A 27,613-nucleotide genomic window follows, 5' to 3' on the forward strand; every position below is an offset into this window, starting at 1 on the left:
CTCTTTCCTCTACACCGAATGCAAATTTTTGTCACGAAAAAGTGCAGAGAAGGTGAAAAAAAAGAAAAATTCTTGGACTTTTTCAAACATGTACTGCTCCAGCATACTTTCACCTAGAGACTCCATTTAAACTTTAAAATGTGGGCACAGGTCTCATCTATTGATATGGTATTCCACATTTCAATAGGTTTTATAGTTTTTGATCTATCAGTGTTCGATGATCATGATCACTTTTGGAGAGATTTTGAGATTATAATGGGTGTGTATTGCGTGGAATGTTCGGGCTACAGTGGGGGACATCATCGGCCAGAGTGGGAGAGCGAATGACACTCTGTAAAATAGTTGTTGAAATGTTTTAGTCTTGACCAAAGTATTGAACATCCAGAGCCACAGTGTCAGCATGGATAAGAACACTGTTTGAAAACTTTAAATAAATGTTGTGTTGTTGCCATTGGACTTTCTGTGTGTTGTGTTGCATTCAAGCCACTAAATGCATTAAAACAAACAGATATAACCATGTGTCTGGGATCAGAAGTGTCTATAGCCGTTCTGAACAGTCACGCTTGACGCATGTTCATATATGGACATACAGTATCTCCTAACATTTATAGTATTGCATTCAGTTAAAGTGACAAACATTTTTGTGTATAGTTGTTTGTGTATTACCCTTTTACAATACAACTAAGTTATTTATGTGAATTTCAATAAAATATTTCCAAACTCTACGAGAGGAGAAAGAAGAGAAAAAAACAAAGAAGAATATGTATTTAAAGTTTCCAGTTTATTCCTAATAACAATATAAATATATGTGCACTGTCATTGTTTGGCTCATGAAAAGACAGAATAATTTATCAGAGTGAGTGTACACAGAGGAAAACTGTAATAAAGAAACATGCTTGGTCGATTTATAAAATCCTACAGTAAGGCCATGGAGGGGCTAAATGACCAAGCAAATTAATTCCCTATCAATTTGCTTAGACTGAAGAGCAAATTTAGTTAATTATTCACATTTTTTAAATGTCTTGTCAAATATTTTTTCAAATTCTGATATTTAATTGTAGATTAACAGATATGTTTATACATTCTTTATGCTGTTTTGAATTATTCTTCCTCTGTGGTATGTCCATTTTAAAATTTCAATTATTTATAGACAGATTAATAGTTGATTCTCAAATTCTATTTATAATAACTATTATCTGTTAAAATATGTAATTAAGGAAATGCTTTGATATTTTTCTGGTGGGTGACCCTCTTGGTCCTCCATACCTTCATGTTACTCTTCGTTCCCTTCATTAAACGGTTTTAATATGAGTCCCCATCACTTGTACCAGGCTTGGTGTGTGGAAGTAAGATAACAGCCAGTGGATCAAACCACTGAGAGATGGGGGGCGGGGGGGTGAAATTATTTTAACATTCAAAAGGCATCTTTTTACATCATAATTGTTACAAACACTTTAAGAACATGTTTTAATCTTACTTAAATGTACTCGTACCTCGCTGCCCCATACCCACAATTTCTGTTTGTGGTGAGGACAAAATGATCCACACATTACTGTCGACGTAGTGATGCACGTGATCAAAAGCCTGGTTTTGTACAGTATCATAGTTGCAGCACATTGGAGCCAGTTCAGGCAATAATTTCACACTTGGGACTTTACTTTTCTTGCACCCTGTTTGTGAACAGCTCAAACCAATGTTTTTCTACAAAATCATTTTGGTTGTGTCTTTGGCGAATTTTCTGCACAACTTCTATGTGACCAGTTGTGGTAAGTTTTTCCTCCAACTGATGCCAGCATTTGTATTTTATCAGATCAAGTAACATTAATGCATAGCCCATAGTGTGGTCTTGCTTGTCAGATGTGGTTCTTTACCATGTAGGTCTAGTAAGTAGTTGTATTGTACATACATACTTTGCATAATCGACACACCACATAGGATAGGAAATGGAACCTCTATTTATCCTGGAGGGCCGTTCATTTTTTCAGCTCCTATTATTACATACAATGTTCATTTGTTCAACACATTCATTCATTAGTTATAAGTTAAGTCCAGAACAGAAACAGCATACATTATCATATTAGTTAAATAGGCTAAGTAAGGAGTTAATTTAATTTAAGGAAGCAGTCATCAAGAAAAACATGAAATCATAGATCAAAACAAAACAAAAACGTATTATCTTCCTTTCCGTAGCAGACATTTCAAATGTTTATTGTACGTTACTAAATCATGATGAATGTGAATTTGGACTCGATCACAGTGTAGATCTATAAACGGTCCCAAAAGCTGGGTGGTGTACCGGTCAGTGAATGGCCACTGGAAAGTCGCTATAGGCCTACAACTTAATGATTGATTCAAAGACTGATCAGAAATATGTGAACTGAGGAGAATAACCTGATTACATAAGGAATATTTTGTAAAGTGTTTGAGGACACATTGAATGAACACTGAACAGAGACTCTGTTATAAGATGCAGTACACAGCACTGATACACTCTTGTTTTCCTGAATGTTTAACATGCTTTCATGAAGAATGTGGTCGCCAAGTTTACACAAGACTGTTTAAAATCACATCCTCTAATATCTTTCTTACAGATCCAGACTGTGCAGATCCCCCTGTGATCACTCCACTCAGACTGGTGGTGAAGTATGGCGACCCATTCTCTGCCTCGTGCTCCGTGTGTCCAAACTGTACAGATCGGTACCTTGTTTATGAATTTGAAAAAGCATTTGGAAAGACAACAAAAATCGGAAACACAATTCTGTGGGAAGTTGAAGAGATGACTGAATGGAACACATTTGCCTCCTGCTACTATACTGATGATTCTGGTCACCAGTCTTCTACCAACCTGCCCATAACTGTGTACAGTAAGTTAACTCACTGTTGAATAAAATCCACACTCACACACTAGTTAGTCTTTCCTTTATTTGTTCTTTCAGGATTCACACCCAGCTGGTCTTTGTATTTCTGTCTCTTTCATCTGTTTGTCTCCACAGAGCCTCCAGACAAGGTCTCCTTCAGCTTCGTTAATCACACTGGACCGATGTCTGAGAATCGTCCCTACACTCTGCAGTGTGAAGTACAGGACGTCGCTCCTATCAAAGACCTGACTGTGACCTTCTACAAAGGACAAACACTGCTGACTCAACAACAGTCCAACCAGACAGGAGAGAAACCAGTCAGTGAGACCTTCTATCATCACATCACCTCCACTAAAGACGACGATGGAGTCCAGTTCTGGTGTGAGGCCAAGCTGGAACTGGGACCTGAAGGACCACAGCCCCCTCCAGTGGTGTCATCACATACAGCTACTGTTTCTGTGCTCTGTGAGTCTGACAACACTTATTATCATCATCATCATCATTATTATCTGGCTTCTATTGGAGTTATCATTATAGTATGTGGTTCACTTAAAGCTGCCCGAATCCTATTTTTACATAGACAAAGGAGGTTACCAGGTATATTTCATTTTTCATGTATAGCATTTGTAGCCTTTGTATCATTGTTGTTGGGATTATCTGGACCACAACAACAAGAGCAGAAGCAAGTGGACATATAGGAGCATTTAGCATCTTAAAACAACAACAGGTTTAGATTGATTTATCCATGATAATGTTGTATAGACTCTACACACAAAGGTCAGTCAGGTGTTTGGTGTCGACTTCCTGGCAAAGGAATTGCCGGGGTTTGTGTCCACAGTCAGTGTGAGAGAGAAATTGGGGCGGAGCCTGGTCAAAGGAGGTTAAATTACATAAAAGGAGCAATGGTAAAACGGAAATTAAAAAATAAAAAGAATCTAGTTAAACCTAATAACAATAGTTCACTAACAACAATACTGACTTGTAACATGCCCACTCCCAGTTTAATGAAGTAAAATGATCATATGTTTTGTGTATAAAACATTGATCTCCAAAATATCTAGAAGGTCAAAAGGGTAAGAGATTAGAAAGTGAAACATTTTATTCTTAAATGATGTGGAGAAGCAAAACAGCATGTTGCAGCAGAAACTGAAAATGAAGTTAAAATACCCAACTGGGTAAAGTGCTGTGGTGAAAGAAATGTGGTACTTTCCAGTTCTGCTCGATGGATAAGATTTGATTTTCCAAAAGTTTTTCCATGTTGCCATCATGACACATTGTGTTTCTCCCTCCCTCCATAAACACACAGATAAGCCCCGGCCTGTGGTGCCAACACAAAATGGTATCACCATCGTAGAGGGAGAGCGTCTGGAGCTGAACTGTTCGGCTGAGGGAAACCCTCAACCCTCATACTCCTGGAGCACACCGCAACCAAACTCCTCCCCTATGAACAACAGAGTTTTCATTATTGATTCTGTGACTACTGAGCAAGGAGGGGAGTACACCTGCACAGTCAGCAACAGCTTGGGGCAGAACACTGTGACGTATAATGTGGATGTCAAAGGTGAGTTTGAAGTTCGTTATCGTTAAAATTAATAGTAGTAGTAGTAAAATAGTTTGTGTAAAAACAGAAAAGTAAGTTCATTGTGGCTGCTCTGGTATTTGTAACATTGGTCTGATGTCTAATATTCTCTCTTCTGTTTTTTCTGCAGCCAACATCCTCGTATACATCATTATTGGGATAGTAGTAGCTTTGATTGTGATTATCATCTTCATAGCAGTACTAAGCTACAGAAAATGCCGGAAGGGACAGTTTGCTACTCCTCCTATAGTTTTGAGAGCACCCAGGTGAATTATGGCTAAAAGAAAAACAAAAAAATACAGGTAGCTAGATCAGGATCAGTGTGCTAACCCTTTCCTCTACACCGAATGCAAATTTTAGTCACAAACATGTGCAGAGAAGGTGAAAAAAATGATAAATTCCTGGACTTTTTTAAACATGTACTGCTCCAGCATACTTTCACCTAGAGACTAAAAATTAAACTTTAAAATGTGGACAAAGGTCTCATCTATTGATATGGTATTCCACGTTTCAATAGGTTTTATAGTTTTTGATCTATCAATGTTCAATGATCATGATCACTTTTGGAGAGATTTTGAGATTATAATGGGTGTGTATTGCGTTCGGGCTACAGTGGGTGACATCATCGGCCAGAGTGGGAGAGCGAATGACACTCTGTAAAATAGTTGTTGAAATGTTTTAGTCTTGACCAAAGTATTGAACATTCAGAGCCACAGTGTCAGCATGGATAAGAACACTGTTTGAAAACTTTAAATAAATGTTGTGTCATTGCCATTAATGGACTTTCTGTGTGTTGTGTTGCATTAAAACAAACAGATATAACCATGTGTCTGAGATCCGAAGTGTGTAGCCGTTCTGAACAGCCACGCTTGATGGCAGGTTCATATATGGACATATCTTCTATATATCTCTAGTATTGCATTCAGTTAAAGTGACAAACATTTTTGTGTATAGTTGTTTGTGTATTACCCTGTTACAGTACAACTAAGTTATTTTTGTGAATTTCAACAAAATATTTCCAAACTCTATGAGGAGAAAGAAACAAAGAAAATATGTATTTAAAGTTTTCAGTTTATTCCTAATAATAACGATTTAAATCTATGTGCACTGTCATTGTTTAGCTCATGAAAAGACAGAATAATTTAATCACAGTGAGACTAATGACTTTTAATGTACACAGAGGAAAACTGTAATAAAGAAACATGCTTGTTCGATTTATAAAATCCTACAGTATGGTCAGTTTAAATGGAGGGGCTAAATAACCAAGCAAATTTATAGGGAATAGGGAAAGGAAATATAAACTGAAAAGCAGATTTAGTTAATTATTCTCATTTTTTAAATGTCTTGTCAAATATTTTTTTCAAATTCTGATATTTAATTGTAGATTGACAGATATATTGTGTCCATATCCATTTTAAAATTTCCACTATTTATAGACAGATTAATAGTTGATTCTCAAATTCTATTTATAATAACTATTATCTGTTAAAATATGTAATTAAGGAAATGCTTTGATATTTTTCTGGTGGGTGACACTCCTGGTCCTCCATACCTTCATGTTACTCTTCGTTCCCTTCATCAAACGGTTTTAATATGAGTCCCCATCACTTGTACCAGGCTTGGTGTGTGGAAGTAAGATAACAGCCAGTGGATCAAACCACTGAGAGATAGGGGGGGGGTGAAATTATTTTAACATTCAAAAGGCATCTTTTTGCACTCATAATTGTTACAAACACTTTAAGAACATGTTTTAATTTTACTTAAATGTACTCGTACCTCGCTGCCCCATGCCCACGATTTCTGTTTGTGGTGAGGACAACATGATCCACACATTACTGTCGACGTAGTGATGCACGTGATCAAAAGCTTGATCTAAAGGTTTTGTACAGTATCATAGTTGCAGCACATTGGAGCCAGTTCAGGCAATAATTTCACACTTGGGACTTTACTTTTCTTGCACCCTGTTTGTGAACAGCTCAAACCAAGAACAATGTTTTTCTTCAAAATCATTTTGGTTGTTTCTTTGGTGAATTTTCTGCACAACTTCTATGTGACCAGTTGTGGTAAGCTTTTCCTCCACCTGATACCAGCATTTGTATTTTATCAGATCAAGTAACATTAATGCGTAGCCCATAGTCCCATAGTGGCCTTGCTTGTCAGATGTGGTTCTTTACCGTGTAGATCTAGTAAGTAGTTGTATAGTACATACATACTTTGCATAATCGACACACCACATAGGATAGGAAATGGAACCTCTATTTATCCCAGAGGGCGTTAATTTTTTCATTATTACATACTATGTTCACTTGTTCAACACATTCATTAATTAGTTAAAAGTCAAGCCCCAGAACAGAAACAGCATACATCATAGTTACTGTAAATACAATAAGTAAGTCATTTAGTTAGTCATCAAGAAAATTCATAACATCATAGATAAAAACGAAACAAAATAAAAACATACAGTATTATCTTCTTTTCCATAGCAGAGTAGACATTTCAAATGTTTATTGTATGTTACTAAACAATCAGTTTCCTGAATGTTTAACATTTTACACCAGACTGTTTCAAATCACATCCCATAATAATGTCTTTTTTACAGATCCAGACTGTGCAGATCCCCCTGTGTTCACTCCACCCAGGCCGGTGGTGAAGTATGGCGACCCAGTCTCTGCCTCGTGCTCCGTGTGTCCAACTTGTGCAGACAATGGATTTGATTTGTTAAGTGAATTTGGAAAGACAGCACTAATTGGAAGCAGAATTTTTTGGGAGGTTGAGAAGATGACTGAGTGGCGGCCACAAGTCATGTGCGTCTATACTGAAGCTTCTGGTGACGAGTGTTGCACAGACCTGATCATAACTGTGTACAGTAAGTTCAAGTTAACTTTTATTTATATAGCACAGTTAAAAAGACCTGTAACAGTCATCCAAAGTGCTTCACAGAGCAGAGACAAAAAGAAAACATGCATACCATCACACATACTCACACAAATGCATGTAGCACATGCACATATGCGCACATACTATATACACATGCATACGTGCACGGCTACAGTAGTCATTAACAACAGTGCAAGATTATGTTAAAAATGCACATAGACATTTTGAACAAAACTAGGCGAAGTCCCTGTGGATCCAAAGGCCAAGGAGAAAAGATGTGTTTTTAAAGCACACTTAAACCTCTCCATGGATCCCGCATAAAGCTGTTCCAGAGTTTGGGAGCAGCCACAGAGAAGGCACGATCGCCCTTGGCCTTCAATTTTGATCTACGTCCAGCAACAACTCACTGGATGACCGTAGATCTCTGTATGAGTATACAAATCCGTACTGCTAAATAAAATCCACTTAGATTTACACACTCACACACTAGTGAGTCTTTCCTTTATTTGTTCTTTCATACACAGATCAGGATTCACACCCAGCCGGTCTTTGTATTTCTGTCTCTTACATCTCTGTTTGTCTGCACAGAGCCTCCAGACAAGGTCTCCTTCAGCTTCGTTAATCACACTGGACCGATATCTGAGAATCGTAACTACACTCTGCAGTGTGAAGTACAGGACGTCGCTCCTGTTGAAGTCCTCGTTGTGACTTTCTACAGAGGTCGAACACCACTCATTCAACTACAGTCCATCCAGACAGGAGAGAAACCAGTCAGTGAGACCTTCTATCATCACATCACCTCCACTAAAGACGACGACAGAGTCCTGTACTGGTGTGAGGCCAAGCTGGACCTGGGACCTGAAGGACCACAGCCCTCTCCAGTGGTGTCATCACAGCTCAGTCCCTCAGTAAGCTCAGACGTCTACTCGCCATTGTCCAGCGACTCGCTCGTGATGATGATCCTTGGAGGACTGGTTGTGCTGATTGTCTGCATCATCGCCATCTACGGCTTCATTAAGTTTAGGTTTAACTCATCTATTTGATGCTGTGTGGTGTGATATAGTTAGATTTCAGTTCATATTTCTAAAGCTGAGATTATTTTTTATGTTTAATATGTAGCCTACTCAATGCCAACCAGTATTCAAAAAAGATTTGTGATACGGCCGGCAGCTTATAGTAATGCAAAAATTATTCTTCTGGTGTAATACTAACATTTTACCACTAGATGGTGGTAGACTAAATGTAATCAACTAAGTCAGCAGCATTTGAAATGATCACTTTTGTTTTCTTCTACATATGTTCTTTTATGATTTTCTTTTTTTCTAACAACCTGTATGGTATTTTCACCTTATAAACGTTCACATATTGGCTATTCTAACAGGTAGTACTGTAGTACCAGAGGTGGTGGTACTAGTGATAGTCGTAGTGGTAGAAATGAATAGCCGAAAGTTTTAGCCTGATACAAAGTAAGAATCAAGGGTTAAGACTACTATTGATTGGGTATTAATAAATGTACAGTGTCATAGTTTATTTAAGTTACACAGGTGTCTTTGTTTAAGTCAGGTAATGGGAAAGAGTTGATAATGTATATTTTCAGTGTTTACTCAGAATGGACTGAGATTTGATAACCATTAGTACAGGCTACTTTAATTGTTTTCCACTAATGTGTTAATAATATTTGTGTTTTTTTGTGTTAAATATGTATCTATCATTCATACTGATGTAACAAGTATTCATCTACGTTTCATCCTGTTCATGTTCTTCTACACCCGCAGTCTAAACTGAACATTTGAATAAATATTGAATTGTTAAACTCTGGAGTTGAGATTACAATCAAAGAATAACTGGTGTACACTTTCATATTTCGCTATAAGCGTTTCCTTTCATTGAACTGCTAAACAATTCCCATGCAGGTCAGGGAATAAACAGGATTTTGCTCTTGCCACGGTTGTTCGGCCTGGCTGCACATACAGTGTAAGTGATTTCCTTTATTTCTCTTGTCAATACACAAACGATGATTCACCTCATTACCTCTGTTTGACAAAGTTTTGTAAAAAGCGTCAACAGTTTCCACTCTAACCACTGTGCCTTTTTTCAGACGACCACTGAAGAGGCGCTGAACCCTGTTAACGCCCATAGTCACACATGCTGGTGATCTTATTAAGGAATTAAAGACGACGTGTGGAAGCTGCATTGTGACAAGCTATTTTCACCTCCTACACCAAAATAAAGAACCAGTAAGTCACTGGTACTTTATTTTGGTGTAGGAGGTGAAAATGTAAAAACTGTTCAGGACTTGGGGGGTAATTCTATACGCATGTGTTGCATGTGTATGAAACAATGAGCTCATGGACAGTGGGTAGTGTACATGTGTGAAAGTCCGCCCAAACCTGCTACATAGGAGCAAGCCACCCACACTGACACACTTGGTGTTTTATGTTTATTTTTAACCACTTTGCATCCTGTTCTGCTGGTTTCACATGTCTTTATTATTTCCATTGTGTTTTTTTTTCTTTTTTTGGTCACTTTTAATTTCTTTGTGTGTTTTGTCTCTTTGTGCTATCACATGCGTTGTGTTGTTTTGTTATGTGCTCATTTAACAACTTCTTCTTTTTTTGTTTTTCAGTCACTTTTATATCTCTTTGTGGTTACTCAACATCCGTCCATGTAAAAGTTAAGTGAGAAAACCTAGAAGTAGAAGACAGGACATCCAAAGGCAAATTAAAGAGTAAGATAGTCTGAATGTTATTACTCAAATATGCAAATGTAGGGGAATACAAAGAACTGCAGAGGACAGAACTCGGTCCGAAATGACAGTTTAGCTCAAGTTGTAGCAGATATGTTTGTGAATAAATAAGTGATATATTTATTTACAGTGGAAACTTCACGGGTCTGGAAAGTGGAGAGCAGAGAGGATGTAGGACTTCTCGGCAGAAATGAGAACTGACCCGCTGAGATGAGTTAAGGTATTACTCACAGTTTATTTCTTTGTAAAAATCACTACAGTGGCGCCTGTGAAGGAACTTTTCAGTCAGTCTCTAAAGACAACAAAACAGAGATAGAGTTAGAAATCACAACGTTCCCTTTAAATTCGGGACGACGTCAGGACAAATGACTAAACAGCGTGACCTCAGTGTCTGAATCGACCCCTGTGACCTCGCCAGTGATACGCGCTTGACGATCACACATGTAGCTGTTGAAGAGCATGTGGTTTCCTGAAGTTGAAGTTTGGCAATATTTCCATTGAAGTCCCCCCTCTGACACTTAGATGTCATCTGACTTTAACTTCCTAAAACTTAGGGTATTCACGTCAGTGTGATACTTCTGCTTTTGGTTTTCTATGGAGACCTTTTAAAAAGAAAACATATTCACAGAAATAAGCAGGCCCTGCATATTTGGCACTGACTTCAACGTTGTTTTTGTGAATGACTGCCACACCCTGGCTCAGTGAGTGAGACAATAAGGGAGATCACACAAAGTTGCACTGGAAAAACATATTTTAGTACAACTACTACTGTACAGCACAAGACAAATAAACACTTGTGTGTGGAAATCAGCGTGTCAAGTGTAGAGAATGCTCTTTGGATGCGGCAAAAACAAAAAACAAATGGATCCCATGTGAGGAAGGTCAGGACAACCTCAGAGACCCAGTGAAGAAAACATTTGCCAGAACCAGACAAAGCAAGAGCACAGAAAGAAAAAAAAACAGTCAAGCCAGAATAGATAACAACATTAAGTGTTTCCATAGGACACAAAATGTGCTGAACACCGTCGTCTGAGTCATGTTGTGTGTCAGACTTCCTCCTGCACAAATAAAGTAATTTACTTTTGACTGGAATGAACCTAATTACGTCAACTTGAGGCTCAGAATACAAATCAACAAAAAAGGCCAAACTCATCATTTTTGACATGTTTCACCATTGGATGCTGTGTTTTCTATCCATAACTAAATGAAAGCAAGACATAGGGGTGTTTTTTATTTTAATATAGGCTACTATGTAAGTGTGACATACAGTATAAAGCAGAGGAGTGGTTCAGATGTGTTTAATCGCTGACATACAGCTGGGGAAACGCGGCGATTTTCATTTTGGTGAAAGTCAGACTTCACTCTTGCTGCTCTTTTACTTTCACCAACTGCCATTAAAATACCAGATCATCTGATATGGAGGGCTGGCTTCCTCTGGCTAAGAGCTGGAGTGGGAGGGGCAGGTAGTGGTTTCTGAAGTTCAGCCTAAGATCTTTCCATGGTCCAACCCGGGAGGAAACAGGAATCTCAGGAAGGAGATAGGGAACGCCTGGTGCCAGACCACTCACAGTGACGGACTTTTTCACATAGCTGCTTGAAAAAGTAGGCCACTATCTAGACCTGCTACTCTAGAGCGGAGACAGTGGTGGGGAAGTATCAAGACACATTTACTGATGAGGTCCCTCTGTCTTACATTCATGAAGTCCTGTTGTGTTGAGAGAGACACAGAGAGAGAGAGAGAGAGAGAGAGAGAGAGACGCTGTCCTTTGAGGTCACATGAGGTCACTACTACTGGGGTGTCAGGCTGCTTTTTCTTTTTTCTTTTTTTCCCTGGTGCAGACATTTTTGTCAGGCTGCCAAAATGGTCCGTGCAGTTCTTCACACTCATCCACAGGCATGTGTGGCCTGACTCTGAGGGGCGGAGGTTTATTTGAACTGAATATTTGTTTACTGATAAGAATTTGTCTGAAACCTTTGTAAACCCAAGTAAAGGTATAATAAGAAGAACAACATGTAAAAAAAACAACAACCAAAAAACAACAACCCTGTAGGTCCTGTTTGAAATAACAATCTGCTGCCTGTGAACCCACTTTCAAATCTCTGTTAAGGCGTCATCAACGCAGTGACGTGAGTTCATACGAAAAGAAACAATCAAAGTATATTTTGGCTCCGATACGATGATGGAGACGCAGCCAAAGTCAACAATGTTAGAAACAATATTCCTGGTTTTCATTCAACTCCTGAGGTTGTGGCAGGATCTATGACACAGCTCATCCGTCTGTGTCATAGATATATACACGTGTATATATCTATGCGTCTGTGTCTCTGTGACATCACAGCTCACCTGAGAACTTGTTTGTATCTCTATGACATCATAGCTCACCTGTCTGTGTCTTTATGACATCATAGCTCACCTGTCTGTGTCTTTATGACATCATAGCTCACCTGTCTGTGTCTTTATGACATCATAGCTCACCTGAGAACCTGTTTGTATCAAATCAAATCAAATCAACTTTATTTATATGGCACTTTTCATACATTGTAACACAAAGTGCCTCACAGAGGATAAAAACAAAACAATCTCTATGGCATCACAGTTTACCTGAGAACCTGTCTGTGTCTCTATGACGATGGTTGAATCCCATACAGTCTTTCCCTCTTTATTGTAAAAATCAACGTTTCACAGAAATCACATGACATGACCTTAAGTCGTCGCTGGATGGAAATAACTCAGTGACAGAGGGGAGATGGTTGGATAACGGCCAGCGACAAACGGATACAGCCACACAGGCAGCCTATTAATAATCAGTCATTTTTGAAGTGGCCTGTACATAATACAGTGTAGGGCAGGCTGTATCTAAAACAGATTATGAACAGCCTATTTATGAATTATCATATTATGACTATGTGTTTTATTACACTGTCATTGTGTCTCCACAAGCCAGTGTTAATAAACACAATAACAAACCCATAGATCTGTTTACATCTGTATTTTAGTGTGTCATAAGCCGTCCACTGCCTCTATCACTGAGCGCAGGGATTTACAATAAATATGACATCATTTACAGGACAGCCCCTAAAAAACTGTTCTGGAGTTTCAGGGAGTAGTTCACCGGGATTTCCCAGTAACTGTCTCAATTTTCTCACTCTCTCTCTCTTTCTATGTCCTGACTCGGCCGTTGGAAATTCACGTGAGTCACCCCCGAGCCCCGCTCCCGCCCCGCAGCTCTGGACTATTTCATTGAGCTTTTACTTTCAATTTCAGACTCTTTCTCTGACCGTCCGTGGGCTCACGCGCTCCTGTCTCCTGTTTGCTGAAACATCATCGTAAAATGGACACAATGTTTTTGTCAAAGTTGTTCCTGATTGTTTCTTTGGCGAATTTCCTACACGACTTCCACGTTTCCAGCTGTGGTAAGTTTCCCGCATCTGTTGCGGTCTCAGATTTTTCACACACTACAGGCTACGCCTCGGATCCATCTATACCCATCACAACTTAATGTTCAGTTGGGTTTTATCAGAGAGAGCGACATGGAGACTTTTTACTTGTCTTTCTCATGAGATAGCCTACATTTTATCGACAATATTTATAGTAAATTTGGATTAGGCTATAAATCTGCAGTAGTAGGCTATAAGATTACGAATAAGAATTACTTTAGTCCCAAAGGGAAATTCATTCAGTCTAAAAACTGTGTGTGATAGATAGTGAGGGAATCGTTTGAACTGTTAATCACTGGTGAATACACGTGTAACATTTTTCTCAATCATTTTTACCAAGCCCCTTAGGGAGGGGGGAATGATGGGTGGAAAAAAAAAAGAAAAGAAAAAAAAGATGAAGTTTCTCGAGATCCCGCACTGACTGTTTGTCTGTCTGTGATAAAAGCAGTTAGATAAATAACAGCTGTATTTACATTTCTCACACTTACGATGCTTTTAGTGCCGTTAGAGGCGTCTCAGTGCGTCTGTCTCTCATACGCCATACCGTTTATTGTGACAGTAGCTGCGGTCTGATGTGAGGTGGAGCTCAGCTCTGGTCCGGCCGGGTCTGATGCCTGATGCTCGGCTACAGCGGCTTACTTTCTCCCCGTGATGTGATGCCGGCGGAGTTTGACTCTGACTCAGGTCGGAGCAAGTTTACAAAAAATCAGTGGCGGAGCTAGACTTTTTTCCTTGGGGTGGCCAGAGGGTGGCCAAGGCTATTTCAGGGAGTCCAAAGACTATGACAATGAATTTGTTTCTCGAACAATCAGTTGCAATCAGAGTCTCTAAATGTTGAAATACATTCAAGTAGGCTACATATTACTCACATTGCTCACAATCACACACACAGATACTCACAGTTAGGCCTACTCACACAGATGGAGGGGGGGTGGGAATCGGGGCACACACACACACGTCACACACGGCTCTCTCTTCCTGCGGTTGTGGTATGATTAGAGTAGCACGTTGTGTGTCGTGCAGCGTAGCGTGTGTACAGTAACCTGTAACAGCAAACGTGTTGCCAATGGCCAGTGTCATCTACAGGCTCACCTATAACATCTGGCCAGACTCACCAGAGCTGAGCTCCGTCTCACATCAGACCACAGCTATGGCCACAATAAACGATATGGCATATTAACTGTAAACACGTCTCTAACGGCACTAAAAGCATCGTCAGAGTGAGACATGTCAGATGTTTGTGATCACAGACAGACAAACAGTCTATGATGTAGCAAAAGTATCTCGAGAAACTTTTGCGGGATCTTGAGAAACTTCACCCTTTCCATCAATTTTTTTCCCCCCATGTCCCCTAAGGGCCTCCATATATGTTTTCTAATTGGCTAAATGTATCTATTTAGGACACATTGAATGAAACTCTGTTACAGTAGGTACTTTTGGTTTCCTGAATGTTTAACATGCTTTCATGAGGAATGTGGTCGCAAAGTTTACACCAGACTGTTTAACATCACATCCTCTAATGTCTTTCTTACAGATCCAGACTGTACAGATCCCCCTGTGTTAGAGCCATCCAGACTGGTGGTGAAGTATGGCGACCCATTCAATGTCTCGTGCTCCGTGTGTCTAAACTGTATAGACCGGTACCTTAAGTATGATTTTGAAAAATCATTGGGAGAGACAACAAAAAACGCAAACACAATTCTGTGGGAAGTTGAGAAGATGACTGAATGGAACACGGTTGCCTTCTGCCACTATTTTCCTGACATTGGTAACCAGACTGTTACCACCCTGCCCATAACTGTGTACCGTAAGTTAACTCACTGTTGAATAAAATCCACACTCACACACCAGTGAGTCTTTCCTTTATTTGTTCTTTCATATACAGTGATCAGGATTCACACCCAGCTGGTCTTTGTATTTATGTCTCTTACATCTCTGTTTGTCTCCACAGAGCCTCCAGACAAGGTCTCCTTCAGCTTCGTTAATCACACTGGACCGATGATTGAGAATCGTAACTACATTCTGCAGTGTGAAGTACAGGACGTCGCTCCTATTCAAAACCTGACTGTGACCTTCTACAGAGGACAAACACTGCTGACTCAACAACAGTCCAACCAGACAGGAGAGAAACCAGTCAGTGAGATCTTCTATCATCACATCACCTCCACTAAAGACGACGATGGAGTCCAGTTCTCGTGTGAGGCCAAACTGGAACTGGGACCTGAAGGACCACAGCCCCCTCCAGTGGTGTCATCACATCCAGCTACTGTTTCTGTGCTCTGTGAGTCTGACAACACTTATTATCATCATCATCATCATTATCTGGCTTCTATTGGAGTTATCATTAGAGTATTATGTGATTCACTTAAAGCTGCCCGAATCCTATTTTTACATAGACAAAGGAGGTTATTGCCGGGTATATTTCATTTTTCATGTATAGCATTTATAGCCTTTGTGTCATTGTTGTTGGGATTATCTGGATCACAACAACAAGAGCAGAAGCAAGTGAACATACTGTATAGGAGCATTTATCAGCTTAAAACCTTTTAAGAGACCAACAGTAGAGCTAATAGTAAAATATAGACTATAGGTTATCCCAGATTTGCCAGTCAAATATATAGCTGCAAAAATAACCACATCTGCTGGGTGTGTATATGGCCGATTGTTTGAATTACACACACATCTGAAATATCTCTGTGACAGCTAATAGATGGATTGCCACAAAATTTTGCATCAGGATGAATTGAATGATCCACAGCAGTCCAATCGAACGAGGACATGAGGTCAACATTAGTTCATTTACACATTCCCACCAGCCTTTGCAGTTCATTGGTCCGTTCCATTTACACTAGAAGTCCAAACTTGGGGCTCGGAAAGACAACACATAGCCGATTAATATAACAAAACTAAAATACAACAATTTCATACTTGTAGATGTTGGATTCCAATGCTAACAATTTAAAACGTGTTTTAAAAAGCCATACAAACTGGGGCGGTGTTTAGCTCAGTTGGTAGAGCACCCGCCCCATGTGTTGAGGCTATAGTCCTCGCTGCAGGCGGCCCCGGTTCGAGTCCCGCGTCGGACGGCCCTATCCTGCATGTCATTCCCCCCATCTCTGCCTCCCATTTCCTGTCACACTCTCAACTGTCCTATCGAATAAAGGCATGAAAAGCCAAAAAATATACTTTAAAAAAAAAAAAAAAAAAAAAGCCATACAAACTTATAAACAAAATATGTAATGATGATTGATAGCAATTAACTCCAGGCTGTTTTACACAAACAGTACAAACAGCGTAGGAAAGTGGTTAGGGATACGAACAGTAGGCTATGTACATGGCTGACTTTTAATAATAATAATTTAAATGAACAGTAAAACGGTAGAGTGCCAGCAAATGTTTAAGTGAGTGGCAGCCATCTTGAATTCTTATGTCGGGGCTTCAGGGATTCTTCCAACTTTCCGAGTATTTCAGGGGTCGTTCCAGATTTGTGGGTACAACTGGAGCGCACCCATATCTGTTTTTAATGCTAACCCTAACCCCAGTATGCTAACATACTGATATTAGTGTTTAGCTCAACTTTAACTTTAACTGAGCTACTTGCAGTCGCTCTTAAGATCATATCAATGACTACACAGAAAGAAATCTAGTTTGGTCAAGTCAAGACAATTAGAAAAAGTAGTTCAAAATATAATAGATTTTTTATAACAGAATATAGCACAGAAAAGCCACATACCAGCAAAAAATCCCACTCGACTGAGTCTACGGTAAAAAGTACCTAAATGTTCACAGGTCATATACCTAAGTAATAAAAAACGAAACCCTACTATTCATGGGAAAGTACAAGAAACATCTGCTTTGGTTGTATAAACAATGTCTGCTTCATTGTAACCATGGTGATTATTCCTGTGAGGTTTAGGTTGATTTATCCATGATAATGTTGTATAGACTCCACACACAAAGGTCAGTCAGGTGTTTGGTGTCGACTTCCTGGCAAAGGAATTGCCGGGTTTGTGTCCACAGTCAGTGTGTGAGAGAAATTGAGGCTAAATTACATAAGAGGAGCAATGGCAAAATGGAAATTAAAAAAAACAAATCTAGTTAAACTTTAACCCTAACAAATACTGACTTGTAACATGCCCACTCCCAGTTTAATGACATAAAATTACCTTATGCTTTCTGTATAAAACATTGATCTGCAATATAGAAGGTCAAAAGGGTAAGAGATTAGAAAGTGAAACATGTTATTCTTAAATGATGTGGAGAAGCAAAACAGCATGTTGCAGCAGAAACTGAAAGTGAAGTTAAAATACCCAATTGGGTAAAGTGCTGTGGTGAAAGAAAATGTGGTACTTTCCAGCTCTGCTCGTTCACAACACATGATGGATTGGACAAGATTTGATTTTCCGTAAGTTTTTCCATGTTGCCATCATGACACATTGTGTTTCTCCCTCCCTCCATAAACACACAGATAAGCCCCGGGCTGAGGTGCCAACACAAAATGGTATCACCATCGTAGAGGGAGAGCGTCTGGAGCTGAACTGCTCGGCTGAGGGAAACCCTCAACCCTCATACTCCTGGAGCTCACCACAACCAAACTCCTCCCCTATGAACAACAGAGTTTTCATTATTGATTCTGTGACTCCTGAGCAAGGAGGGGAGTACACCTGCACAGTCAGCAACAGCATGGGGCAGAACACTGTGACGTATAATGTGGATGTCAAAGGTGAGTTTGAAGTTCGTTATCGTTAAAATTAATAGTAGTAGTAGTAAAATAGTTTGTGTAAAAACAGAAAAGGAAGTTCATTGTGGCTGCTCTGGTATTTATGACATTGGTCTGATGTCTAATATTCTCTCTTCTGTTTTTTCTGCAGCCGACATCCTCGTATACATCATTATTGGGATAGTAGTTGCTTCGATTGCGATTATCGTCTTCATAGCAGTACCAACCTACAGCTGCTGGAAAAAAGGCCGGATGGGTCAATACAATCTCTTTAGCAAAATGAAAGGACACATTGCTTCCCCTAGTATAGTATAGGAAAGTATAGGAAATGTGTTCAGACAGCCTGGACTGGAGCAGTTGTTCTGTGTTCAACTGCAACGTTTACGATGCCAAACATCAACTCCATCAGCATCTGGCAATTGACTGATGTTAAATGATATCTCTCTCATCATCATTTCTCTCCTGATGCCCAATGAGAGGGAAAAAAAAAGAGTTGTGCACACAGCAAACCCAACAGGTGTGTTTGCAGAAGCTTCAGTTTAGAGTCAGCCATCGCTGTGTTTAGCCTGACCACAGTCTCTGTGTGTCACGTTTAACACATACTGTTCCTCATGGTTAAACTTAGGTTTTAAGGCCTCAGACTGATGTATTAAAGGAGAGGTGTCTGGGCCCTGATGCTCTGAGGCCCCACAGCGTGTCGCCTTCTGGTTAATCTCACCTTGAGTAAGGTTTACTCACTGTTCTGGTATTTTCATGGGAACTGAGTAAGAAAAAATGTTAAATATCAACATGCTTGAAGTTTGAATGATGAGTTTGGTACTGTAGGGGGTTGACATGTGTATTTTTATTACTCTTGCACATCATTTGTAATGATTTGTAAGACCCAGTTTTTATATCTGTTTGTAAAAGATAATGATTGAAATTTCTCTGTTAAAACACTGTAGATTGTTTGATAAAGAGATGTCATTTACTAACAGAAATGGGAAATGACATATGAGCTGATATACTAGTGTTGTGCGATTCTTTGATGTGAACATGCTGTTCAACTGTTTCTCATGATTTTATTTTAGTCATGTTACTACAAAACACACCGTAGAGCTATTTGGAGAGGTGCTTCATGTAAGGGTGTCGGTGTGAAAACCCACGTCTCATATGAACTTCCCAGCCGTAACTCAACCACTGGAAGCTTGAGCTTGACCTCACAGTTATCCGTTCCGCTTTCGCTTCATGCATGTGTAGGTGTGTGTGTGTGTGTGTGTGTGTGTGTGTGAGAGAGAGAGAGTCATTTTGTACCATGATGTAGTGTTAGGTGAGTGACAGTAAAAAGAGGAACCAAACTCATGCTGTATAATGTTGAGCCTTACACTGTAACTTTTGTAAAGATAAGCTTTCTCTGGCTCTTTCATTGGTATTTAATGTAAAGCTGTTGCATTGAACAAGATATCCTACTGTCTATTAACAGTGATTATAGTTGTACAGCACAATGTTGATGCACCATTATGTTAAAGTCATGATCTTCCTTTTACCTTCTGTATACTATTTAACTTAAAGTGTTAAAATGAACAGACTAGCCCTAGATTTCACTCATCCAGTGTAAGAATCTGACCTTGTACCATAATTGCATAAATAAAAAGTTTTTTTCAGACACACTTGGCCAAGTTTTATTGTGGTAAAATAAGAAAATGTGTGTAATAATCTGAACTGGAAATAGTAAATAGTTCATACATTTTCCTGTTTGTGAGATTTTGTTGTTATTAGCTTGATTTTGTTAGAATGGTGAATCTCTGAGGCTTTGAGGGGAAACTGCAGTGCTTGGGCAAAATCAGAGTGGAGCTACTGATTACGTCCCCCCCAAGACAAGTTTAACTGCCTCTTTCCTTCTCCTCCTCTTCCCCTTACGTGAAGAGATTTGGAGGTAAGGAGAGGACAACAAGAGGTCATCAGGAATAAATCTGTGTATTTCATCATAGTGTTGAAAATAGTATAGTGATAATGAACTGCTGTCATAGTAGATGAAATCAAAACCCATCATAAATGCAGTGACATCCAGTTACAGTTTGTTCCTGTATAACTGAATCGACAAGTGTTTATTTTGGTCATAATCAAGAGTTAAACCATGATCAGAGAATATCTTACGGTGTGACACTTTCAGGACTTCAGCAAATTGATAAAAACGGATTTGCTCATTGTGACAGATTGTCATGGCTGTTTTAACAACACATCTGAGGAGTGAAAGCATTTGCAGAGGAAATGTCTGCTGTGTGTGCATCCGGCCTGGAGCTGTGTCCTGGTGCCCTGATGTATTTTTAAATTTTTTTTTAAATGGAAGCAAACGGTCATGGTTTTTATAAAAGCCCCTTGACCCTATTTGGTGAGTGGCATTATTGTCTTCCAAGAGGTGCCGCCCTCCTCTTGAAAACTGCACATTCACACTGTGTAGATTGTTAAAACCTCCCAGTTTAACCCCTGAGGGAAAAGGCTAAATACATAATTGTTCATCAACATGTTTCAAACCTGGATCGTCTGTCATCTGTTTTGTCCTGTATGGTTCTGTATCCAGAAAGTCTTTCCTGTCCCTTCTGCGGGGAAGGTCAAGCGACACATAAGGACATTGACAACACCATCCTTTTTTAATGCCATGTTCAATGTAGGTTACTGTATGATCTTTCTTACATGCAATACTATTGTAAGTTATGTATGTCATGTGCAATATCGCACTCTCATTAGCACGTGGAGTATTATATTTATTATTCACTATTATATGCACTGCTTCTGTTAATCATATCATGTGCGATATTTAATTCATCTTACAAGTGCATTTTATTTTCCCTTCTGTGTAGCGTTTTGAAGCAATCTCTGGCACATCGATTTAGATAATAATAAAGTTCTTCTGGTTCTGTAGGTTACAATAACGTCTAATCTGGTTTTATTTAATCCATATTTCTATTATTAGGGGAGACTGGGGACAGTTGCAGCACTTTTCACATTTTTCTCAGTTACTAAGCGACTATTTGGACTAGGCTCACCAAACTTAGATATAATAAACATACTGTACATGTGTCTGCTTATTCATGAGTTTCAAATGTAGTCCTACACCTGCCATGTTGGGGACCAACACATGTGTTTCAATTTGAGTTGTGTTTCTGATTGGCGTAGAACTAATTAATTAGTTTGAAACACCTGTGGGTCCCCAACATGGCAGGTGTAGGACTACATTTGAAACTCATGGATTAGCCATGCCATTTAAAGATGGATGACATTTCAATCATAATATTCATTTGAATGGAAGAATTCAGACGTCTCCCCAAACCTGGGGACAGTTAGCCTATACAACATGGATCAGGGACGGTTTGTAACATGTTAAAAACACATTAAATTTCACTGATTAACTTTAGATTTTTGTCTCAATAAGCATAGTATTCCTATACAGATATGAATTGGAATTCACCCTAAATTTGGAAAGACAACGGAAACTGGAAACAAAATTTTGTGGGAGGTTGAGAAGATGACTGAATTGTCGCCACCAGTCACGCGTCTATACTGATCACAATTGTGTACAGTAAGTTAACTCACTGCTAAATAAAATCCACTTACGCTTTCCTTTATTTGTTCTTTGATATCCCTAGAACACTAACGTTAAAAATAGTAACATCATCACTAACGCCGGGTATTTTTTACCCGATATAATATACCCATAAAAAAATATTTCTCATCAAAGTATATTAAAATACAACAATACATGGCAAATTGAAGTACACTTCCTTAATTTTCCACTATACAATGTTTCACAAAATGAAAAAAAAGGTATCATGATGGAGGACCTTATAAAAAATGTCCAAAATTTGTGATTTTTTAAATTTTTTTAACAAAAACTTCCTTAAAAAAAAAACTAATGGAGCTGGGACTTTGTCCTTCAGACCACCCATTTGTCTGACATTTGAGCCTTATTTGGTGGAGTTAAAAGAAAAAAGAAAAATGTTCAGCATCACCAGAAACGGTTGCCAGATTTAATACATAAACACTAACGTCGGGTGAAATCCACCCGAACATGTCCCTGCTGAAAAAACTAGGGATGGGAGCAGGGTAACATGCCTACCTTCAATGACGTCAGTGAGCAGTATGAAGCTACCCAGGGACCCATGAAACTCAGACAACAGCAACATAATGAAAATTATGAAATAATAATTTAATGGGTGAAAATCACCCGACGTTAGTGTTCTAGGGATATACAGTGCAGGATCCTTGTATTTCTTTCTCCTATATCTCTGTTTGTCTCCACAGAGCCTCCAGACAAGGTCTCCTTCAGCTTCGTTATTCACACTGGGCCGATATCTGAGAATCGTACACTCTGCAGTGTGAAGTACAGGACGTTGCTCCTATTGAACTCCTCATTGTGACCTTCTACAGAGAACAAACACCACTCATTCAACTATTTTCCACCCAGGAGGCAGGGGAGCCAGTGAGGTACAGTACATGATGGAGACCTGTACTGGTGTGAGGTCAAGCTGGACCTACCTGAACCACGGACCCCTCCAGTGGTGGCATCACAAAAACTCATTGCCTCAGTAAACTGTGAGTGTAACAACAAATAAACACAGTCTCTGCAGCATTCACCAAACTAAATTTTTTACTACCTCTGATTGATGCAGTTAAGAAATGAAAGAAAACTGAGAATATAATTTACAATTGGGATGTATATCACTATTTCTGCTAATCCAACTAATGGATTATGTGTGGACCTAAAGATAAACAGCAGAAGATTAATGGATCTAAACAAATGTAGCCCCCCTATGAACAAAACAAAAACAAAACTCTGATTTATAGGAGCCACAGGAATATCTTCTGATGTCTGTACATCATGTCTGTCAATCAATAGCATCATACGTCAACTGTGTCTTTATATACCGCCGACAACCACGACGACCATGACAAGCAATGCCGGCAGTACCACACTGATGGACGGGTTTATAATGTGTTTTGTGTTTTTATTACATGTAATTAAGAGTCTCTGAAGCTATAAAGGTAAAGCTGAAGTCAGAAGTTTGGTCTTTTTTTGTGACCCCTTTGAGATTTCATGAGCATTCAAAAGTAGAGTCTGTAGGATTTTCCTAAAATACAAAATATAGACTTGTACAAAAGAAATCCTGCTTAATGAGTTTTCTCTCTCTTTTTGGTTAAATAAATGTTGTATTGTTGCCATAAATGGATGTTGTGTTGAATTCAAGCCACTAATTGCATTAAAACAAACAGATATAACCATGTGTAGCCTACAGTGTATAGCCGTTCTGAACAGCCACACTTGACGGCAGGTTCATATATATCTCCTAACATTTATAGTATTGCATTCGGTTAAAGTGACAAAAAATTTTGTGTATAGTTGTTTGTGTATTACCCTGTTACAGTACAACTAAGTTATTTATGTGAATTTCAATAAAATATTTTCAAACTCTATGAGAGGAGAGAGAAGAGAAAGAAACTAAGAAAATATGTATTTAAAGTTTCCAGTTTATTCCTAATAACAACATAAATATTTGTGCACTGTTATTGCTTCATTTGTACTTTCAAAATTAAATCCGTAAGTAACACAATAAGTAGAATATGTGACCGTTTGATCACAGGTTTCATGTCATGTCACTCAGCTCTGTTTAGGAAGCAGAGGTCTGTAAACTTCGGTGGCCGTGAGGGGCCTGCAAACTCCACAACACAACACTTTAAGGAAAAACACGCTGCAAATGTCACAACACAACGGAAGTGTTTCCGAGGGACACTTGAAAGTGATGCACAGCCACTGTGGTATCAAACATTGACAAGTCTGTTAAAAGAACACTTACTATACCTCTTTGAAAAAAACTTGTCCTCTATGGTCGTAATACAGATTGGTTTGAACATTCATTGATTCAGACTGGCAACAGGATGTGGGTCCGTCTCTTGATTATGGTCCCCCTGGAAAACACTGCCGTTGTGTTGTGGAGTTTACAGCGCGTTTTTCTTAATGTGTTGTGTTGTGGAGTTTGCAGCATGTTTTTCTTAATGTGTTGTGTTGCGGCATTTGCAGCGCGTTTTCCCATAAGTGTTGTGTTGTGGAGTTTGCAGGCCCCTCACGGCCACCGTAGTAAACAGCCTCACCAGCTTCCTGATCTGCATCAAAGAATTACAGCTTTTGGAGATATGAAGGAAAGAGGGCGTGCCAACATTGTTCTAGTATATTTATCAAAGACAGTTAACTCCTGTAGCACATTCAACCCCCGAACACCACCAGGATTCATGTTAACGAGTTTTCTTTTCTTTTCTCGTAAGAATGGAAACTAAATTTTGGATTGTTTCAGTGTTTTTTCTGGTGACTTCTCTGTGTGACTTCCATGTCTACAGTTGTGGTAAGTGAAGCAGTTTCTATCTGTAATTCACAAAAGGGGGGCTATTGTCACGATTGAAGCCGCCCGGGGGGTATTCCAGAAAGCAAGGTTTTGTGAAAACTCTGAGTTTGTTAACCCTGAGATGAGTTTTCAGTTCCAGAAAGAGAGGTAACTTAAACTCTGGGTCTGTTACTGCGGTAACTGACTCTGTGAACCTACAGTAACCTGCTCGCTGGCAGGTTCACCTGAAGAAACCCTGAGTCTGACAGCAGCTGTCCTTTCCTTCTGGCTCAGGTGGTAGAGCGGGTCGTCCAATGATCAGAGGGTTGGCGGTTCGAATCCCGCTCTGTCCTGGTTGCTGCCGTAGTGTCCTTGGGCAAGACACCTTACCCACCTTGCTCTCCTGATGGGTCGTGGTTCTTGCCTTGCATGGCAGTTTCCGCCATCAGTGTGTGAATGTGTGTGTGAATGGGTGAATGCGATGTATGATATACTGTAAAGCGCTTTGGGTATCGTTCAGGTATAGTAAAGCGCTATATAAAAACAGACCATTTACCATTTACCATTTCTCAGTCCGATCATGTTGAAGCAGAAATAATTCACATAGTTTTACACCAGGAGGAGAATTTAGATTAATTTAGATGAACTCTCACTCCTTGAAGAGGACTGAACTGAACAGTAGACTGTTTCACATCAGTCCGTCATTTATCTCCGGCTGCACAGCCAATATCAGACTATAGGCTACACGTCACCGCTGGCGTGCTCTCAGATCTGCCTCTGTCGGACGTGGTGGAGGTGGAGGTGACCACCGCCGAAAGCAAATTCTGCCGACCTGTTGTGCAGTCAGTCCTTAAATGAAATGAGATGTGTGTTAAACAGCATCTGTTGGTGTTGAAAGCTGCTACAAGTTGAAATATCCACTGAATAAACTTTTACATAATATGTTAAATAAAACCAAAGTGAGGACCCAGACTGTTTTTACATTTCATTTTCAGCCAATTTAAATTAAATTAAATAGAATAAAATAAAACATTGAACAACATTCAAACACTTCCACAAAGGCTAATAGGTGTAACCAGGTTGAAAATGTACTTTTGTTTTGAAATCTCACCAAATTCTGATTTTATATTGAAGGAAATCATTTTTTTAAAATTTTCACTCTTATTTTGTAGCTTGGTCGAGAGACGTTAAAGGATAATTACCGTTTTTTTTACATTCTGGACCTTCTAGCATAAAATAAGATCATTTACTCACCCAGATAACTTTGGCGTCATTACAAGTCGTTTGGAAATTAGATCCAGCCGAGAGCCGCGTATATCCATATAATGCGAGTATACGGGGTAGTGGAGTGCAGCCTCTAAATAACACATTATCTGCCACTAAACTTGCTCATTTCACTAATATTTTGTTATGATACACTAGTGCTATTCCCCTCTGAGTCTGGGGTGACCTGTTATCAACATCCGGGGTCTGTAGGTTGACCTACTAACCTCTGACCTGGATGATATCATCTCCGACCACTGCGTGGTGACTACCCCTAATGCCACGGTTCGTTTCTACGTGTTTCCGACTTGTCAGAACAAAATGAGCAGCTGGGCGAAGTTCAGCTTCCACAGGCTTCCTCTCCGCAGCCTGGACTCACTAAAACTCCGGCTAGTTGAGCTAAAAATGGAGCTGAATGCCAAAGTGGAGTGATTATTATCAGAATGAGCCGGGCAGCGGTCGGAGATGATATCATCCAGGTCAGAGGTCAGTAGGTCAACCTACAGACCTCGGATGTTGATAACAGGTCACCCCAGACTCAGAGGGGAATAGCACTAGTGTATCATAACAAAATATTGGTGAAATGAACAAGTTTCGCGGAGGATAATGTGTTATTTAGAGGCTGCATTCCAGTGCCTGACTCATATTATATGGATATACGCGCCGGCTCTCGGCTGGATCCAATTTCGTCGGAACAACTTGTAATGACACCAAAGTTATCTGGGTGAGTAAATGATCGTATTTTATGCTAGAAATAAAGTCCAGATTGTAAAAAACGGTAATTATCCTTTAAATCTGTACTGTTTCTTTAAGAGTTTGTCGTCTGTTTGACCCGTTTGACCCAGATGGATGCTCTCTCAGTCGGCGCTGTGCCCACTGAGAACAGGTACGTGGTGTTTTCTCTCGTCATGGTTACACTTTGTTTCTGTGGTAAAGATATTATAAACATGATTAAAATACTTGTATGGATGCTAAATGAAGACCATGAACAGTCCGTCGTGTATTTCGCTAAGATAACTTTATCTTTGTAGGTTTATAGTAGGCACATGTGTTCAGTTTTTGTAGCTCACTTCACGTTACATTTCACGTGTGTAGGCTACCGTGTGTGTGTGTGTGTGTGTGTGTGTGTGTGTGTGTGTGTGTGTGTGTGTGCTTGCTTGCTTGCTAACAGGGGCCTGCTGATGTGAAACGCCATCACAGTCCTCTTTCATTTTGCTCATCATGCAGGTATGGAGACTTTGCTGGTGTTTGCATTGTTGTATTACTGCAGTGAAGTTAGTTTTAAGTTGGATATTTGACAGACATTCGCTCACTCACTCGCTTCTCAATACATTAAAAATTCATAGAAAATATAAGATGTGTTCAAATGCAATAAAAACAGGTGTGTGTCATAGAGGAGGCTTAGCTCTACCATCCTGTGTTGATTTTGAGTCAACAGGTCACATGACCTGGGAGTTATTGAGCTATAATGCTCATATTTACAGTATAAAATATATTAAAAATTCAAATAAAATACTACATGTGTTTAAATCCAATAAAACAGGTGCGTGTCATAGAGAAGGCTTAGCCCTACCATCCTGTGTTGATTTTGAGTCAACAGGTCACATGGCCTAGGAGTTATTGAGCTCTAACGCTCATATTTACAGTATAAAATAAATCAAAAATTCATATAAAATATTACATTCGTTTAAATGCAATAAAAACAGGTGTGTGTCATAGAGGAGGCTTAGATCTTCTGTCCTGTGTTGATTTTGAGCCAACAGCTCACCTGGAAGTTAT

At 39.4% G+C, this 27,613-nt stretch overlaps 2 protein-coding genes across 5 annotated transcripts in view; both read left to right on the top strand.

The window, feature by feature from the left end:
- The first annotated feature begins 1,634 nt into the window (after window positions 1-1,634).
- Window positions 1,635-20,130, top strand: LOC146992203 (vascular cell adhesion protein 1-like). 3 transcript variants are annotated; one of them, XM_085784567.1, is made up of 5 exons: window positions 1,635-1,766; window positions 2,592-2,864; window positions 2,994-3,323; window positions 4,165-4,419; window positions 18,370-20,071. In XM_085784567.1, exons 1-5 carry the CDS (start codon window positions 1,694-1,696, stop codon window positions 18,531-18,533), a joined length of 1,095 nt encoding a protein of 364 aa, XP_085640693.1. In that variant the 5' UTR covers window positions 1,635-1,693; the 3' UTR covers window positions 18,534-20,071. The 3 variants fall into 3 exon arrangements, with proteins under 3 accessions (XP_085640693.1, XP_085640684.1, XP_085640676.1); XM_085784558.1 differs by lacking the exons at window positions 1,635-1,766; window positions 2,592-2,864; window positions 2,994-3,323; window positions 4,165-4,419 and adding exons at window positions 12,890-13,471; window positions 15,033-15,305; window positions 15,450-15,779; window positions 17,967-18,221 and having other exon boundaries at window positions 18,370-20,130; XM_085784550.1 differs by lacking the exons at window positions 1,635-1,766; window positions 2,592-2,864; window positions 2,994-3,323; window positions 4,165-4,419 and adding exons at window positions 12,892-13,474; window positions 15,033-15,305; window positions 15,450-15,779; window positions 17,967-18,221 and having other exon boundaries at window positions 18,370-20,114.
- Window positions 6,360-27,613, top strand: part of LOC146992204 (intercellular adhesion molecule 3-like) — a 41,143-nt gene continuing 19,889 nt past the window's right edge. The window contains exons 1-3 of one of the 2 annotated variants that reach the window (XM_085784590.1): window positions 6,360-6,500; window positions 7,037-7,303; window positions 7,903-9,255. In XM_085784590.1, coding sequence (XP_085640716.1) covers window positions 6,428-6,500; window positions 7,037-7,303; window positions 7,903-8,357 — 795 coding nt within the window. In that variant the 5' untranslated portion in view covers window positions 6,360-6,427 and the 3' untranslated portion in view covers window positions 8,358-9,255. Of the gene's footprint in view, window positions 6,501-7,036; window positions 7,304-7,902; window positions 9,256-27,613 lie in introns of those variants that run through there. The other variant, XM_085784581.1, reaches the window with a different exon arrangement.

The sequence above is a fragment of the Trachurus japonicus genome, chromosome 1 (genome assembly GCF_045865225.1).
Source record: "Trachurus japonicus isolate A0001 chromosome 1, Traja_1.0".
NCBI lineage: Eukaryota > Metazoa > Chordata > Actinopteri > Carangiformes > Carangidae > Trachurus > Trachurus japonicus.